This window comes from Pelobates fuscus, chromosome 2, assembly GCF_036172605.1.
Source record: "Pelobates fuscus isolate aPelFus1 chromosome 2, aPelFus1.pri, whole genome shotgun sequence".
In the NCBI taxonomy this organism is placed as follows: Eukaryota; Metazoa; Chordata; class Amphibia; order Anura; family Pelobatidae; genus Pelobates; species Pelobates fuscus.
The window spans coordinates 161,913,231-161,933,268 of record NC_086318.1 but is presented as its reverse complement, the minus strand read 5'-3'; the positions used below and the strand labels follow the sequence as shown (position 1 = coordinate 161,933,268).

Genomic DNA, 20,038 nt, shown 5'->3' with positions numbered 1-20,038 from the left:
AACAAATTTAAAACTACTAGTGACTGTGCAGATATTATTGCTCAGTCACTAGTGCAATAAGAGGGAACTTGGCACAGGTTAAATCCTCTGACATGCCCCTACCTGCGTCAGGTACCCCCGTGTAGTAGGGGTATGTTGCCTAAACAGTGAGCAGCCAGTGGACCTTAAATAATTAAATAATGAGGGGGGGACTTAATGTCCTCCCCAGGTCCCCACCCATGACCGGCAGGTGGGGACCATAAATAATAAAGTTACTAGGAGTCCCTAAGCCCCTTGTCACTCCCCCCCCAATAAAAATACCCTACCTACCCCTTTCACCCTAATAATAGTGAGTCACTATGGGGGGCAATAAACTAACCCTGTAAAATAAAATGTCCTACTTACCATTAGATGTCTTTTATCTTATTTTCTTTTCATCAGCCCTAAAAAAGGCCAAATAAAAATAAATAATACACATAGCAACTGTTAAAATAAAAAATACCCGAGCGCAAAAAAAAGACACAAAAAAAAAATCCTGACGCTAAAAGAATAATCTTTCTTCACCCAGCGAGGGCACATCACAGAATGAGCTCCACAGGGTAGGGAAAGGCTTAGAAAGCCGTCCCACACCTTGCAATTAGGCTCAGAGCGCACGGATTGGTTGGTTTAAACCAACCAATCAGAGTGCTCTAACAGTTAAATGAAGAGACTGACAGGTAAGTCTCTACATTTACCTGTCACAGCACTCTGATTGGTTGCCTTTGCATCCAGCCAATCAGATTGTTCTGAGTCATTTTACACAGTGTGGGAAAGCTCTTTGGAATTTTTCCATGTTCTATAATTTGACTCATAACACTCTGATTGATTGCTTTCTTTTTTGACTGGCTGCTCGATGGCTGCTCGCTATCATTTAAAATGGATATAAATGTATCCCATATAGAAGTGTTAGAGCTACAATAAGAGTATGTGGGAAAAGTAGCTATTTACATCTAAATATTTCATATTGCAACATTGTTATAGTTCTTGCTATAACTTTTGGTTACACGTACTCTTACTGTAGATCTCTGTCACGTCTATATAAAATACTGATTTTTATATCAATTTTTAACCCCTTAAGGACACATGACGTGTGTGACACGTCATTATTCCATTTTATTCCAGAAGTTTGGTCCTTAAGGGGTTAAATGACATGTTCCTACTACACGGGGGGACCTGGCACAGGTAGGGGCATGCAGGAGAATTTAACCTGTGCCAGGTCCCCCCTTAAGACCGTGTCTTACCTGCCAGCGTTAATTTTGGTGGCAAATTTAAATTTAGTTTTAGTCATAGTCTTTTGACTAAAAATCCATTTTGATTTTAGTCATCTGAATTGTTTTAGTTTCAGTCTAGTTTTAGTCGACAAAATCTAAAATTTTGTAGACTAAAATTGTTAGTGGAAAAAATGAACACTGACACCTACCTAGAGCAAACTCAGAATATAATGTTGAGGCAGATCTGACAATATGGGTTTGACAATATTCAGGTAAAAAACACGGCTGTCCTCAGCTCCAGTATGGATTCAGATCAAGACAAACAATGGAAATTAAAAAGTACAACAATCATTAGGTTAAATGTTCATCAATAGCCTGATATGGGAGACAAATACACAAAAGTGCAAAACAACGGATGTGCAACGACATGATGTAGCAATTAATTTTTTTACTGATTCAGTGCACTTTGTAGAACTTGACAAAGCTAACAAGCTATCCAGAATATACAATTACATTTCTTCTATATAGATTTAATTCACTGATTTCAGGTCCCAGGTTAACAAAACACTATTTAATTTAAATTCTGGCATTTTGGTAGTTTTTAATTGGATGTCATGAATTTACAAATATATAGCATTCTTTTTGTTTTCTTTTTTTTTTTAAGTGTGGATTTTACAATACAAAAAAGAACTACAAGTTGACTAACAAAGGTAATTACTAGACTTTCTGTCAGTGTTAACAACAGGAATCTCTAACACAGCTCTCATATACAAAGGCTTAAATATAATGCAAGTGTTAAATATGAAAAAGCAACCTGCATATTTTTCTTTTTTTTTTTTTTAAAGCATCAAACATCAAATAAATACAGCAATCATTGAGGAAATAGATTTGTTCCAAAAGATTGAAGCTAACTGATTGAATTACTTACTTGATCTGTATATATGATTATCTACAAAGAAGACTAATTCTATTTCATGTTAAAAGCGCCAGTATATATCCTGCTCATTATTTTGTTCTTCCACTCCTTTTAAAAATTAAATTGTTGAATATTTCATAATTTTCGAACATCTGGGAAGTTTTCCAAATTGGCTCCACATTTGATATATTCATTGTAACATTTAATCAGAGACACCTATGGTTTTAATGATTTATATTTGGTATTTGGTCAGGCCTGGATCTACCTGTTACGAGCTAGGAGCATTGCTGTGGTAACCATGGCAATGCTATGACAATGCTGAATCTTTTCCTGGGAAAAGTTAAGAAGAAGTAAAAGAGGATATAAAGTTTGTTTCTTTATGTTTTAAAATATAATTACAACTAAAAAAAAAACATATTTTCTCTTATTTCACCACACACACACACACACACACACACACACACACACACACACACACACACACACACACACACACACATACATACACACCCACCCACACCCACACACACTCTAGGCCTTATAACTCCCAGCTATTTCCAACATTGCACCCATTACACACACACATTGCACCACTCATACACACATACTGCATATCTCACACACACACCTTGTACCCTTACACAAACATTGTCCCCCTTACACATTCACAAACATTGCAACCCACATACATACACTGCATCCTTCACACATCCACATTGCATCTCTTTCACACACACTGCACCCCTCACATACATACTGCATCCTTCACACACACACACACACATACACACACTGCACACATGACTCTCTGTATCTCCCATGAGCACATTAGATTCACTGTATGCAAACATACTCTCTGCAGCACCTACACACACTACATCACTATAAACACATACACATTATGCTCCCCCCCATACACACACTCTCTACAGCCCCTAGCCACACATAGTACATAACACAACTGTACCCAACCTGTTTACACAAAACACCTCAATCATATTACTCCACATACAGAATCCCACAAACAGCCTCCAAGCACATGCACAATACACTTTTTCTGGCCCTATGATCTCTGGTATCCCACTTATGGAGATACCAGAGACAAGTCACAAGCAGATTTGCTTGTGCTGCGCAGAACAAACAGAGGGCCTTTTTCTCAAGCATGAACTCTTAAGCAGGGCTCTGCGCATGCTCACTTTGAGGGGGGTGCTTTTCATTGGTGATGACAAAACTTCACACTGAGTTGCCAACTTCTCTGCTGCCAACCTCACACTGGGTTACATCCCTAAGTGATCCTATCACAACTGGGGATGCTCCTGTATCAGCCCTTTGTATTTGCCCAGATAGATAGATAGATAGATAGATAGATAGATAGATAGATAGTATTTGCTTTGGTGGATTTAAATATTTATCACAAAATCAGATTTTTTTATAATTGAGTGGAATACATTTTCTCGAAATATAAGTGAAATTTAACGTAGTAATTTGCTTTAAACATATACCCTGTTTCACAAAGGATTGACATTTTTTCATATGATTTGAATTTAAACTAAATTAATACAATACGCCTTTGTTATAGTCTAAATCTTGACAATAACAGTGATAATTTAATTTTCAAGTGCAATGGAAACATTTCTAATAGATGATTTTGCTTTAATGATTACTACTTGCAGAAAGTCATTTTAACCTTAGAAGAATTTATAATACAATTAAATGAGGATTTTATTCTTTAATTATCTCCCTTAGGTTTCTTTTTAAACTAATCTCTGCCTTTATATTTTACGAAGTATGGTCTATTTCATGAATAATTGAATTCAATGTGATTTCACAAAGCAAACTGGGACCTATCAATGTATTCCCTCAAAAATACTAAATTTTGGTCTTATTAAACATTTTTATTTTATTCTATTTATTTTGCTTTACAAATTAAATGCTGACACATTTGGTGTTATATGTTTCAGTTTTTAACTGCTGACATCAATGAAATATAAAATACAAGTATTGTATTTCCGGTTTCTGCAGAATTGTGATTTGATCAAATTTGGGCCGGTCAGAAAAACAAAAAGAAAAGAGAATTTCTAACTGCCACATGCCCTAATATTATTGAAATTGGTTCATTAATAAAAAAATGATTGACTATTCAAACATGACTCTGAATTGCCCATGCTTTAGAGACAGATAGATGCCATCAGGAAACAACATTGCCATGGTGTGTATGTGGTCTGCAACAATTTCTACGTAGGTGGTACGTGTTAAAGTAACATCCATGTGAATGTCAGGACCTAAAGTTTCCCAGCAGAACTTGCTATGTATTTGCTTCCTAATATATCCCAACCTTTGACAGGTGCTTTTGTAATGATATAATCAATGTTATTCACTTCACCTGTCAGTGTCACCCTGAATGGCATTTTCATTGTAAAAGTGACTTATGACTAAACTTATGGACATAAATAGCTAGAAAGTGAAGATAACGGAAAAGGCTATATGGTTTGACAAGGGTAGAGTAAAATAAAAGTAGCAACGTAAACTGACTAGGACTAAAGAAAAACTAGAAACAAAGAGGCTAAGGACACCGTTTAGTCATTGAATATTAAAAAAAATTGAACGGGTTAGTTTTTCCATTTTAAAAGCAGCTTGTCACAATTAAGACTAGGTAAGAACATGCTCAAATATATAATAGGTTTTATTCTTTCAATTTTGACAAGTAGGCAAAGACTCAGTACTACTTTTTTCAAAGAATTCTTTAGGTCAGTCGGCTTCATCCAGTGTGTTTGAGAATACCGTTTTGGCTGCAAGCCACATGATGATGCTCATATTACATCACAATGTGATGTCAAACTATCAAAAAAAAACATGGTGGAATACAATGCTGAATCTTATTGATGAATTTTAATATACAGGTCTACCTGAGATTGATCTAAAATTGTATACTCAAACAGGGAGCGTATGATACATCCATCCTAAAGATATCACCAGTAGAGATGTCCCGAATAGTTCGCTGGCGAATAGTTCCTGGCGGAAATAGCTTGTTCGCGTTCGCCACGGACGGCGAATTTATGCGATGTTTGGTCCGCCCCCTATTCATCATCATTGAGTGAACATTGATCCTGTACCTCACAGTCAGCAGACACATTCCAGCCAATCAGCAGCAGACCCTCCCTCCCAGACCCTCCCACCTCCTGGACAGCATCCATTTTAGATTCATTCGGAAGCTGCATTTATTTTTTTAATAGACAGAAGTGTGTTATATTTGAGCATGCTAGGCTGAACGTGCTTATATCATGGCTAGTTGCACTGAGGGTATGAGTATATAGCAGTACATTGGTGTGAAAGATGGCTGTCATGTTTAGGGTGTAGCTTGCATGTTATCAACTGTGTATTTATATCAGCAGCTCCACCACTAGTTATAAATCAAGTGTGAGTCGCCCCATGAGATGAGACTAGTGAATAACATAATACATGAACGGTTAAGGTAAAGGCATGTAAGGAACTACGACAATAAACTCTTTAGGAGGTTAAATAATGACATGTTTAAACGCTTGCTACTTTACGATTAGTTAATGTGCAGAGAGCAGTTCATGTGATCAAAGGCATGGTGTAGAGGATCGGCTATAGTGGGACATGCTTGGCAGGCTGCTGTTTACTGCTTGTGCTCATCCGATCCCTTCTGGGTGCCAGGTGCAGACCCTGGGAGTCCCTGATACCTGGAACAACAAAGGCAAGTCTCTGGCTGAGTGCTGGGTTCGCGGCTTGAGGTGGTGGAAGCTTGTTTTGTCGGGTGGTCGGAACTGTCCCGGTGGTGCTTCACGTCCGGTGCGGGATTGTGGTGGCTTAAGGTGGAGGCGAGTGCTTGACGTGGGGCAGGCTCTGCATTTGTTTGTGCCTCCGGTCCCGTCTTCGACGCCTTTTGCATTGGTGTATTTTAATGGGAACTGCTTCGCTTAGCTGTGGTGGAGCTTGTTGGGGCTTCCTGCTTGTTATTTGCTTCCAAAATTGATTAAAGAGTCTGTCCAGCTTAGACTCAATATCCTGCAATGCTTTGCTGGTACCAGGAGGACACGCGGCTGTATGTCAGCCTGGGCGGCTGTGCTCTATGTGTCCATTAGCTCCAGACAGCTTCTCAGGGGTGGACCGGGATAACCCCCACCGGACCGAGGGGGGGGGGGGGTAACGGAGCTCCCGGGAAGTAGCTGCTCCTGGGCATCCCAGGATCGGGAGATTGGTTGCCTCTCCCGCCCGGTAAGCACCAGGCCACACTTGCCACGCGGAGGTAAGTAAGACTCTGTCGAGTTGCTGACCGCTGTTAAGCATGTTGGGTCAGTCAGGTAGGAGCAACATTGCTGTGTCATCCCCTTCTGGGGTGAAATTCGCTTGTTGATAGCTGCTTAAAGTGAGATATTGAGGGAGCTCACACGAAGGGCATCTTTCCTCCATGACAGCTAGGCCCCGCCTCCCGGAAGCTGCATTCTTAGTGAGAGGAGGGACAGTGTAGCTGCTGCTGATTTAATAGGGAAATCGATAGCTAGGCTAGTGTATTCAGTGTCCACTACAGTCCTGAAGGACTCATCTGATCTCTGCTGTAAGGACAGCACCCCAAAAAGCCCTTTTTAGGGCTAGAACATCAGTCTGCTTTTTTTTTTTTCCCTGTGTAATCTATTTGCAGTTGCCTGACTGCCAGCGTGTGTGTCCGGCTCACAGCGTATACTGTGCAAACTTGCCCAGTGCCACCACTCATATTTGGTGTCACAATAGCTTGCATTTAAAAAAAAAAAACTTGTTTGACTGTAATATAATAGCAGTCAGTTTCCTTCACACGTGTGCGTTTCAGGGCCTGCCAGGGCACAGTGTCACACCAGTGCAACTCATATCTGGTGTGACAGTAGTGTACATAAAAAAACCTAGACATTTGACTGTAATATAATAGCAGTCAGTTTCCTTCACACGTGTGCGTTTCAGGGCCTGCCAGGGCACAGTGTCACACCAGTGCAACTCATATCTGGTGTAACAGTAGTGTATATTTAAAAAAAAAAATCAATTTTGACTGTAATAGATTGAATAGCAGTTAGTTGTCTGCAAGCGTGTGTGTCAGGCCTACAGCGTCTACTCTGCCAACTTCTGCCAGTGCACAGTGCCACTCATATCTGTTGTCACAGTAGCTTGCACGCAGAGTACCACTAATCGAAAAAAAAAATGACAGGCAGAGGCAGGCCGACCCGCAGGGGCCGTCGTGGTCATGGTGCTGTGATTCCCTTTGGCCCTAGAATAATGCCCAGTGTTCAGAGTCCACGTACCCTGAACTCAAAAAGTTCTGAGGACATAGTTGACTGGCTAACACAGGACACCCAATCTTCTACAGCTTCCGCTCGGAACCTTGATGCACCATCCTCCTCCAGCTTAGCTTCGGGCACCTCTCAAGTTACCACTCGCCCGCCTGCCGCAACCACCAACACTAGCACCACAGCCGCTTCACTTGATCTGTCAGAGGAGTTATTTACACATCAGTTGGAAGAAATGAGTGATGCGCAACCATTTTTGCCAGAGGATGTAGATAACAGGGATATGTCTCAGCCAGGCAACATTACACACATGGACGTATGGTGTGATGATGATGATGTTGTACCCGCTGCTGCTTCCTTTGCTGAGTTGTCAGATACAAGTGAAGCGGTAGATGATGACGATGCATCCGTGGATGTCACGTGGGTGCCGGCTAGAAGAGAAGAAGAACAGGGGGAAAGTTCAGATGGGGAGACAGAGAGGAGGAGGAGACGAGTTGGAAGCAGGGGGAGGTCATCGCAAGGAGCTATTGGCACAGTCAGACAGCATGCATCGGCACCCGGGGTCAGCCAGACAGCACGCCAATCAACACATGCTGTTGCCACCACCAGAATGCCGTCATTGCAGAGCTCAGCAGTGTGGCATTTTTTTGGTGTGTCTGCCACAGGTTGCAAATGGCACAGCGATGCCATTTGCAACCTGTTCCAAAAGAAACTGAGTCGTGGGAAGTCCAACACCCACGTAGGTACAACTGCATTGCGAAGGCACATGATCGCACATCACAAACACCTATGGGATCAACACATGAGTACAAGCAGCACACAAACTCAAAGCCGCCATCCTCCTCCTGGTCCAGCATCTTCAGCCATGTCAACCACTGCTGTCCTCCTTGCCCCCTCTCAACCATCCACCACTCCGTCTCTCGCCTTGAGCAGTTCCTGCTCATCTGCCCACAGTCAGGTGTCTGTCAAGGACATGTTTGAGCGTAAGAAACCAATGTCACAAAGTCACCCCCTTGCCCGGCATCTGACAGCTGGCTTGTCTGAACTCTTAGCCCGCCAGCTTTTACCATACAAGCTGGTGGAGTCTGAGGCGTTCCAAAAATTTGTAGCTATTGGGACACCGCAGTGGAAGGTACCTGGCCAAAACTTCTTTGCACAAAAGGCAATCCCCAACCTGTACTTGATTGTGTTGGGGCAAGGGTCCATCTGACCACTGATACCTGGTCTGCAAAGCATGGTCAGGGCAGGTATATCACCTACACTGCGCATTGGGTAAACCTGCTGACGGCTGTCAAGCATGGAATGCGTGGCTCTGCAGAGGAGTTGGTGACACCGCCACGACTTGCAGACAGGCCTGCTGCCACCTCCTCTACTCCTCCTACTGCATCCTCATCCATAACCTCCTCGGCTGAGTCCTATTCTGCTGCTGTGTCTTGCTCCACATCAACGGCAACCCCCAGCTCCCCAGGTACTATTCCACATCCCGGATACGGCAGTGTAACGCCGTCTTGGGGTTGACTTGCCTGAAAGCAGAGTGTCACACCGGACCAGCACTCCTGTTCGCCCTGAACGCACAGGTGGATCAGTGGCTGACTCCGCACCAACTGGAGATCGGCAAAGTGGTTTGTTACAACGGAAGAAATTTGTTGGCGGCATTGAATTTGGGCAAATTGACACATGTGCCGTGCATGGCACATGTGTGTAATCTGATCGTACAACGCTTTGTGCATAAGTACACAGGCTTACAGGACGTCCTAAAGCAGGCCAGGAAGGTGGGTGGCCATTTCAGGCATTCCTACACAGCCATGGCGCACTTTTCAGATATCCAGCAGCGAAACAACATGCCAGTGAGGCGCTTGATTTGCGACAGCCCGACACGTTGGAATTCAAGACTCCTAATGTTTGACCACCTGCTCCAACAAGAAAAAGCCGTTAACGACTATTTGTATGACCGGGGTGCTAGGACAGCCTCTGCGGAGCTGGGAATTTTTTTGCCATGTTACTGGACGCTCATGCGCAATGCCTGTAGGCTCATGCGTCCTTTAGAGGAGGTGACAAACCTAGTCAGTCGCAACGAAGGCACCATCAGCGACATCATACCATTTGTTTTCTTCCTGGAGTGTGCCATGCGAAGAGTGCTGGATCAGGCCGTAGATGAGCGTGAAGAGAAAGAGGAAGAGTTGTGGCCACCATCACCACCAGAAACAGCCTTATCAGCATCGCTTGCTGGACCTGCGGCAACGCTGATAGAGGATCGTGAGGAAGAGGAGTCAGAGGAGGAATGTGGCTTTGAGGAGGAGGAGGAAGACCAACCACAATAGGCACCCCAGTGTGCTCATTGTCACCTATCTGGTACCCGTGGTGTTGTAAGTGGCTGGGGGGAAGAACATACCTTCAGTGAGATCACTGAGTACGAGGAACGGGACATGAGTAGCTTGGCATCCAACCTTGTGCAAATGGGGTCTTTCATGCTGTCGTGCCTGTTGAGGGACCCTCGTATAAAAAGGCTGAAGGAGAACGACCTGTACTGGGTGTCCACGCTACTAGACCCCCGGTATAAGCAGAAAGTGCCTGAAATGTTACCGAATTTCCGCAAGTCGGAAAGGATACAGCAGTACCAAAATAAATTAAAAAGTATGCTCTACACAGTGTATAAGGGTGATGTCACAGCACAACAGGAATCTAACAGGGGAAGAGGTGAAAGTAATCCTCCTCCTCTCACGACCACGCCGGCAAGGACAGGACGCTTTAAAGACGTGTTGTTGATGGAGGACATGCAGAGCTTTTTAAGTCCTACGCATCGCCACAGCCCTTCGGGGTCCAACCTCAGAGAACGACTCGACCGACAGGTAGCAGACTACCTCGCCTTAACTGCAGATATCGACACTCTGAGGAGCGATGAACCCCTTGACTACTGGGTGTGCAGGTTTGACCTGTGGCCTAAGCTATCCCAATTTGCGATAGAACTTCTGGCCTGCCTCGCTTCAAGTGTCCTGTCAGAAAGGACCTTCAGTACAGCAGGAGGTATTGTCACTGAGAAGAGAAGTCGTCTAGGTCAAAAAAGTCTAGATTACCTCACCTTTATTAAGATGAATGAGGGATGGATCCCGAAGGGACTGGCACTGGGCGATACATTCGACTAAAAAAGGCCTGATGAGGGGGACGTAACAGGGATTAAACTGATTAGAATAGTACTACTTAACACACCACTCCTATCTGGTGGCACATTAGATTGCACGCGCAGTGCCCCAAATTTGAAGTAGGAGGACCAACCAAGCATCTTTTTCCATCTCCCGGTTCATAAAATCGATGCCATATACACGTCCCCTGATAGGGGACATAACAGGGGTTAAACTGATAAGAATAGTACTATTTAACACACCACTCCTATCTGGTGGCACATTAGATTACACGCGCAGTGCTCCAAATTTGAAGTAGGAAGTCCAACTAAGCATCTTTTTCCATCTCCCGGTTCCTAAAATCGATGCCATATACACGTCCCCTGATAAGGGGCGTAACAGGGATTACACTGATAAGAATAGTACTACTTAACACACCACTCCGATCTGGTGGCACATTAGATTGCACGCGCAGTGCCCCAAATTTGAAGTAGGAGGACCGACCAAGCATCTTTGTCCATCTCCCGGTTCCTAAAATCGATGCCATATACACGTCCCCTGATAGGGGATTTAACAGGGATTAAGCTGATAGGAATAATACTACTTAACACACCTTATAATAACGCAGAGAGAGGCAATGCAGAGAGAGGAGTCTGAAGAAGAGGAGTCAGAGGAGGAAGGTGGCTTTGAGGAGGTGGAAGACCAAACACAGCAGGCGTCCCAGGGGGCTTGTTGTCACCTTTCGGGGACCCTTGGTGTTGTACGTGGCTGGGTGGAGGAAGAGACCTTCAATGACATCAGTGAGGACAAGGAACGGGACATGGCTAGCTTGGCAACCTTGTGCAAATGGGGAGTTTGCGGTTGTGCAAATGGACTGTTTGCGGTTGTTTGCGGTGCGTTAAACGGGGAGTTTGGTCTGTCACTGTGAAGCGGGCGTAACCCTTACACTACCTGATCGACACAACATCATACCTGATGTTTTAAAGCACGTTATTCCAAACAATTTAGGAATGTTAGGTGATTTATGCCCTTTATGGATTAAAACCAGACTCTGCATCAACTATGTAATTTTCCATGGGAGTTTTTCCATGGATCCCCCTCCGGCATGCCACAGTCCAGGTGTTAGTCCCCTTGAAACAACTTTTCCATTGTGGTATTGTGGCTTAGAAAGAGTCTCTGTGGGTTTTAAAATTTGCCTGCCTATTGAAATCTATGGCGTTCGCGAACATTTGCGGAAATTCGCGTTCGCCACTTGCGAACGGAATATTTTATGTTTGCGACATCTCTATTTACCAGACATATATTACCAAGTGGTGCCTTAAAAAATAAGCAACTTACACGCTGCACTCTCTCGAATAGCCATCGGTTGCTGGGTTAAATATGCCTAACTCTCCTATTTTATATATACACAAAAAACCCCAGTTCACTGGCGCACTCGCTATGCTTGACAGGTACCTCTGTCTAATACCGTGTCTATATCTGTATGTCATTATGTACCTTATAATCTTATTTCTCACATGCCAGTGAGCTCAACAAAATAAAGAATAAAAAAAAAAATAAGCAACTATGATTATGTGTGAGTGCCTGTGTGTGTATCTTTGTATGTGTTTGTGTGTAGATGTTCTCATGTATATTTATCTATGTGTGTGTTTTTTGACAAGCAAAGTAAGCAAATATAGAGCAGTAATGTGTTTTTTGGTGCAATAATTCACATACACTCATATCTATGCTATATGTATATATATTATTCATATTATTCTTATTAATATTATTTGCATTTAGCAGATCACTTTACATTGTTCTGAAGAGGGACAATCTACTTATTAATACTTTTTAATGCATTCTATTTGATATGCTGCTATGGTACCAATGTTCTGTTCCTTTGTCAAATTTAGGTCGTTGATACTTTCTTTTCTTTTTTTTTTTGTAGAACTTTTTCTTTTGTAAAGTTTTTAAGTCTACATAGTTAGTGACTAAAATCAATGTTATGTTTTACCTTTCTTACATGGACACTTTGAAGTGCTAAAATGTTATATCTGTCAGACCATCAAAGACATTGACTAAACACCAATGGGCTATGCTTTTGATTTCTCTTTTGACATTTTCTTTTTAGCACATGTTAAACAATGCAACTGGGTTCTAAAATATACTTCTATAATTTGACTTGTTTTTAGTTGGCAAATGCTTTGACTTGCAAAGTTCAGAAGATTGGAAAGACATGCACTTTTACATATAAAGATTATTGTACATGTCACATCCAGAAGTAAATCACATCCTAAACATGAAGCACTCCCTAATGGTCTGCTAGCATTTTGAGTTTTTTCTGCGAATTAGAAAATATACTCCTAAATCTAATTTTACAATTTTGACAGTACAATATACTATTATTGTTGGCATTTATATAGTGCCAACAAATTCTGTAAAGCTTCACAATATAATAAAAGGGGGAGATTTAACAATAAATGAGGTATTTATAAAAACTTACAGGAACAATAGGCTGAAGAAGACCATGCTCCAAAGAGCTTACTACTTGAGAAATGGTCTTTAATGAAATTACACATTATTAGTGAAGCCATTTTAACATGTGTGCCAATCATCAAAAAATATATATTTTTTATTTATTATTATTATTATTATTATTATTATTATTATTATTATTATTACTAATTCTAAAACAAGTTTAGGCTTTCTTACCCTATCAATGCATTGGTAAAATAAGACATTAATATCATGGGTAAAAAAATAAAAAAATACGTCTGTGTTTATATTCTTAATATTCTAACTGTGGAGCTTCAGGCAACAAAAATATGAAAAAGAGGAAAAACATGATAGAATAAGAGAATTTCATATTGGTATCACAGAAGTTGCAAGTTCACCTTAGAATAACACACATAACACATGCCACTCACCTACACAGAGTGCTTTAGAAAAGGCATTAGGAATTATGACATTTAATCAGCTTGTCATTCATTAGACTAGGGGTGATTGCCAAATTGAAAACATGTATTCTTTAGATTTACAAATTGTTGTATAACTGGCTGTTAAATGTATATATCACTTGTTTATAAAGTTTGTTGTTTATTTTAATTTGTGTGCTTTTGTGTGCATCTAGCCCCCTTGTGCCCCTCATGCCTCCATAAATATAGCAAAATCTTACAGTGTTTACAGCAAAAAGCCCAAAGGTAATGATTCTACTCACCAGAGCAAATTCCTTAAGCTGTACCTTATTGTGACTATAGTGTCCCTCTAAGGAAAAACTCTTTCAGAACGTGCTACCATATACCAGACAATAATGCACTCACTCCTTTATATCAATATTTTAATTCTGTGTAATATAAAATAGTCTCATATACACATTAACTTCAGTAACTCTTCATCAGCACATTTAATACAATCTAAAGTCTGTAGTGCGTGTTTGTATTAATTTATATTTGTTTGAAATACTATAGTTACTGGTTAGATCAAATCTTTGCAACATTTTTGTTTTGTTAATTTTGTTAATCAGTTACATTTTATATGGTATGTAAATTAATTATCAAAAATGTTAGCATGAAAAAATATGTAGTATATCACATATCTAAAGTAATATATTTAGCTCCTATCCCCTTATTTATTGTTACTCCTCAAATATCAAGCTCAATGATTTAGAATTAAATGTAGATTTATGGAAATATATTTATTGATTTATTGCTTTCATTTTAAATTTTTACCAGGGACGTTCAGTTTTCTAGATTTAACTACTTTAAAAAAGCTGTTACTTGAAAAACATTTTTCGAACTCCACTGAAAACTGTGCACATCATTTTGATTTATGTGCTAGAAAACAAGCTACTCATAATGGATTACCGTATATACTCGAGTATAAGCCGACCCGAATATAAGCAGAGGCCCCTAATTTTATCCCAAAAAACTGGGAAAACTTATTGACTCGAGTATAAGACTAGGGTGGGAAATGCAGCAGCTACTGGTAAATTTCTAAATAAAATTAGATCCTAAAAAAAATATATTAATTGAATATTTATTTACAGTGTGTGTATAATGAATGCAGTGTGTGCGTATGTGTGTGTGTATGAGTGCAGCGTGTGTGTATGAGTGCAGCGTGTGTGTATGAGTGCAGCGTGTGTGTATGAGTGCAGCGTGTGTGTATGAGTGCAGTGTGTGTGTGCATGAGTGCAGTGTGTGTGTGCATGAATGCAGTGTGTGTGTGTATGAATGCAGTGTGTGAATGCAGTGTGTGCAGGGCCGGTGCAAGGATATTTGCCGCCGTAGGCAAAAAAATTTTTGCCGCCCCCCCCCCCATATTTCCTGACTTCCCCTCCTCCTCCCTCAGTGGTCCTTACCTCCCCACCCCCGTGTTCCTTCACCCCCCCCCAGTGGTCCTGACTCACCCCTCCCCTAGTGGTCCTTACCCTCCCCTCCCCTAGTGGTCCTTACTTCCCCCTCCCATCCCATAGTGGTCCTTATCCCACCCCCTCCCTCTCATAGTGGTCCTTATCCCCCTTCTCCCTCCCATAGTGTTCCTTATCCCCCTTCTCCCTCCCATAGTGTTCCTTATCCCCCCCATCCCTCCCATAGTGGTCCATATACCCCCCCTCCCTCCCATAGTGGTCCTTATACCCCCCTCCCTCCCATAGTGGTCCTTATCCCACCCCCTCCCATAGTGGTCCTTATACCCCCCCTCCCTCCCATAGTGGTCCTTATACCCCCCTCCCTCCAATAGTGGTCCTTATCCCCCCCTCCCATAGTGGTCCTTATCCCCCCCTCCCTCCCATAGTGGTCCTTATACCCCCCTCCCTCCCATAGTGGTCCTTATACCCCCCTCCCTCCCATAGTGGTCCTTATACCCCCCTCCCTCCCATAGTGGTCCTTATCCCCCCCTCCCTCCCATAGTGGTCCTTATCCCCCCCTCCCTCCCATAGTTGTCCTTATACCCCCTCCCTCCCATAGTGGTCCTTATCCCACCCCCTCCCATAGTGGTCCTTATACCCCCCCTCCCTCCCATAGTGGTCCTTATACCCCCCTCCCTCCAATAGTGGTCCTTATCCCCCCCCTCCCATAGTGGTCCTTATCCCCCCCTCCCTCCCATAGTGGTCCTTATACCCCCCTCCCTCCCATAGTGGTCCTTATACCCCCCTCCCTCCCATAGTGGTCCTTATCCCCCCTCCCTCCCATAGTGGTCCTTATCCCCCCCCTCCCTCCCATAGTGGTCCTTATACCCCCTCCCTCCCATAGTGGTCCTTAACCCACCCCATCCCTCCCATAGTGGTCCTTATACCCCTTTTTTTGTTATTATTAATTTTTTTTTATTATTATTATTTTTTTATTATTATTTCTTATTTTATTTATATATTTTTTTTTCGTCCCCCCTCCCTGCTTGATATATGGCAGGGAGGGGGGCTCTCCTTCCCTGGTGGTCCAGTGGCAGTTCAGTGGGGGGGAGAGGGGGGCTGGCAGAGCTGTAACTTACCTGTCCTGCAGCTCCTGTCAGCTCTCTCCTCCTCTGCGCCGTCCGTTCTGCTCTTCTGTCAGCTTACACTGTAAGTCTCGCGAGAGCCGCGGCTCTCGCGAGATTTACACTGGGAGCTGACCGAGGTGCTGACCGGACGGCGCAGAGGAGGAGAGAGCTGACAGGAGCTGCAGGAGAGGTAAGTACAGCTCTGCCAGCCCCCCTCTCCCCCAGTCTGTATTATGGCAATGCAAATTGCCATAATACAGACCTTGACTCGAGTATAAGCCGGGTTGGGGTTTTTCAGCCCAAAAAATGGGCTGAAAAACTCGGCTTATACTCGAGTATATACGGTAAATTGTATGGTTGCATCAATCCCCTACCCTATGAGCTGCCCAAATCTCTTTCAGCCTCATGGTCCAAATGGTCCATATCCTCAATATTTTCCTATACAGTGATTGTGGTACACTTCCGGAATCATTTGCAAAACTGAGTCAAAATTCCCATTTAAGACTAAGCAAGTACGTAGAGCACGCTGTGTACCAGTATGTCTTAGATCCAGTTATGGCAGATATATCATTAAAATCAGAGACCTTAACACATTAACTTACAAGCATTCATTATTAACATACTTGTAAGTTGACATACAAATTGCTGTTAAATTGACTGCTAAGCACTGCAGGGTTAAGTACTAATCAGCACAATATTCTTACCCATATATTCACTACTTTTTTCTTTTTGTAAAGGGATTGTACAATTTAATTCCTTCTGCTTTAGAAAATTTCAGCATTATCTTTAGAGATTTTATTTTAGTTATCACTTAAGTGGCTTATTGTCTGATAGTAAATAAGTCAAAAGACTATAATGCGGCTGACAAGATGCATATGTTTCATGCCTGAAATTCTTGTAGTAACAGCAAAGTAGTCCAGGCACTCAAGGTTTTCATACATTAGCAGATTTATTGGAAAAACAGGACAGATACAGCAACGTTTCAATCCCTTCAGGGATCTTTATCAAGCTTGATAAAGACCCGTGAAGGGATCGAAACGTTTCTGTATCTGTCCTGTTTTTCCAATAAATCTGCCGATGTATGAAGACATTGACTGCATGGACTACTTTGCCGTTGCTATATGGATTAGGGGTTTGCCATCCCTAGATGCAGTGCACCGAGGTCTACAGATGATGAGAGAGCAGATGCCTCCCTTTTTTTGCTGATATTATTCTTGGTCATGAACTGTTAAGAAACCCTACATACAGTGCCTAAGTATCACCGTCATATTAATAAATCACAAGTTGAAATTCGAAAGCTTGATGCGCAAGAATATAACTCCACAGTTCAGGATCTGTCTATTCTTTACATATTCAGTATGCTTTATATGATGTAAATATTCATCGCTTGTACTTTTTCATCACACAGAAGTATAACCGGTGGAAAAATGTGTGGAATGTAACTATTTCCCATATCTACCGATTTCAATGCCAAATATTAAGTGTCAAATATTATACTATGAATATAACTCAAATGTGATATTTCTATAGGGCCCGGAACATATATTAAAGACATATGAAAGATTTGTAAGGAACTTGTTAACAATTTTATGATATTCATTTAATGTTATCTTGTATGGTTGTGGTAAAACATAGAAGTGAAGCAGAAATGTTAGAAAATCAACTTCAGAAAAAACACTTGTAGTTAACAGCAGTCATCCAATCCATACATTTTGTGATATCCCAGTAGGGGAAATTAAGTGCTTTAAAAGAAATTGCTCAAAAGAAAATCTCAGGCCTCATGAAGTGATTAGAAGCAAGAAGCTATCCAGACCACTTAGTAAGAAGTTGGCTTAAAAGGTTAAAGCGATGGACAGATATTTGCTATTGCATGCTATGGAAAAAAAATGTAACCTAACTTTTTCTTTTTTTCTGTTACCAGTAATAATTAAAATTAAGATGTACACCCCAAACATAATTTGAATGACAGTGTTAACAGTTGTAACTCAGTTATTGTCATTTCTGACACAATACCAAGCAGGCAAATTAAATATTATTTTATTAACAACAACTCTGTGTATTAAAGTAATGTGTCGGTTTCCTCAAAATGTTTATATGACTATAGAATTTACAATACGGCCCTAGCGTATGTTATCTGTGATGAGACAAACTACAACATTAACAATTGCATTTTCAATAGTATTGGTCAATAACTTCAATAATGAAGAAAAAAGTAAAAAATGCTTTGTAAGGTTTATATTGCAGTACTGGAAACTAATTTAGATACCAATATTGAAAAATGTCTATGTAGAAGGTTACCTGTTAGACTTTGGAATCACACTTACCATGAATTGTGAATCCATAGCATATTAATCACAGATGTGTATAGTGAACAATATAACATTTAATTCCCAAACAGATCACACAAGATTCATTTTCAATTTCAAGTTAATGCATATGTTTTTGCCATTGTCAGTAAATGAAACAAATGAAACAGGCTCCAGTTTCACACAATTCAAATATAAACCTGCATGTGTTTTACAACCCTTACCTAAATTTAATATGTTTTGACTTTTAGGCTAACTGGAATGAACCTACCCTCTCCTGTCATAAGCAATAAAAACTGGCTCCGTCTCCATTTTACATCTGACAGTAACCACAGACGGAAAGGATTTAATGCCCAGTTTCAAGGTAAGAGAGTAATGTGCTGGTCCTTTCCGGCAACTTGGAAAAATATGTCTGATTTACATCTAGAATACTTAAAATAATATATGCATTTGTTTTGATTGTAAAAATAATATTTGGGAGGAGATTTATCAATGCATTTTGGGTGCAAAGTGCTAAAAGTTGAGAGACATTCTATTTATTTCCATGGTATTTGGTCCTCTCTATCACTTTTCACCCAATTACCACCTGTTCGTCTTGATAAATTTGCCCCTGTTTTATAAACCACTCAAAATGAAATAGTGGATTTTAAGCTGTTTCTACATTCTAGTTGTAAGTAAAGGTCCTGTCTTGACATTTCTATAGACAGAGTAATATGTGTAAATGTATGAAACTGCTGCAATGCTACAATGCACATTCTCTTTACATCGCTTAAAGAAACAGAAGCTTTGCTTCCAGAAATAAAAGGAGAGAGAGAAATAGAGATAGAGAGAGAATTTGTGTGTATGTTTGTGGGTGAGGTGATGATGTGCAATGGTAAGGTATGTGTGTAAGGGGTGGTTGTGACACAATGAGTGTATTCCAAAGGGAAGGAGCCGTCCGCAAAAGTCCTGCAAGCGTAATTTTCTGAAAGGATGCAAACAGCTGGAAAGAGAAGGTCACTGGCAAAGCGGAGAGACCAAGGAGAGACATACTCATGAATCAGAGAAAAAAATGTAACAGGGGATAGAGTTGTTTAGAGCTTTATGGGTAAGGGTTAGTATTTTGAATTGACACCTATAGGCTGCAAGAAGCCAGTGTAAGGATCGACAGAGAGCTGAGGTGTGAGAGGAGAGACAGTCTGGGGGCAGCATTTATTACAAATTGTAAAGGGGCAGTATGGCTTCTGGGGAAATCAATTAGCAGATAATTAAAGTAATGAATGCAAGAAATTACTAGAGCATGAACAAGCTCCTTGACAGCATCTTGCGTAAGAAAGGGACAGACGAGGGCAAGTTTTTTGAGATAGCATCAAAAGGTTTTAGCAACTGACTGAATATGAGGCACAAAGGTGAGGCCAGGATCAATGATAACATCAAGACAGTAACCTTGCAAGGATAAGCTGATACAGGTAGCATCAACCTACAGGGAGAATGAAAGAGGAGGATCAGTATTATGAGGATGAAAAACAAGAAGCTCAGTTTTAGAGATATTGAGTTTCATAAAGTGGCCAGTCATAGATGGAAGAAAGGCAAGCAATGACAGAATGGTGGACAGCGGGGGAGAGATCAGGGGAGAAGAAATGTATATGGGTGTCATCAGCACACAGGTGATAGCATAATCCAAATGAATTAATGAGTTTGCCAAGAGAGAACAAAAGGGGACCAAGAACAGAGACTTGGGGGGAGTCTAACTGAGACA

At 41.4% G+C, this 20,038-nt stretch overlaps 1 protein-coding gene across 1 annotated transcript in view; it reads left to right on the top strand.

Moving 5' to 3' along the window:
• CSMD1 (CUB and Sushi multiple domains 1) overlaps positions 1-20,038 on the top strand; it is a 1,854,468-nt gene that overhangs the window by 1,135,872 nt on the left and 698,558 nt on the right. The window contains exon 6 of the mRNA XM_063441118.1: positions 18,552-18,664. Coding sequence (XP_063297188.1) covers positions 18,552-18,664 — 113 coding nt within the window. The remainder of the gene's footprint in view (positions 1-18,551; positions 18,665-20,038) is intronic.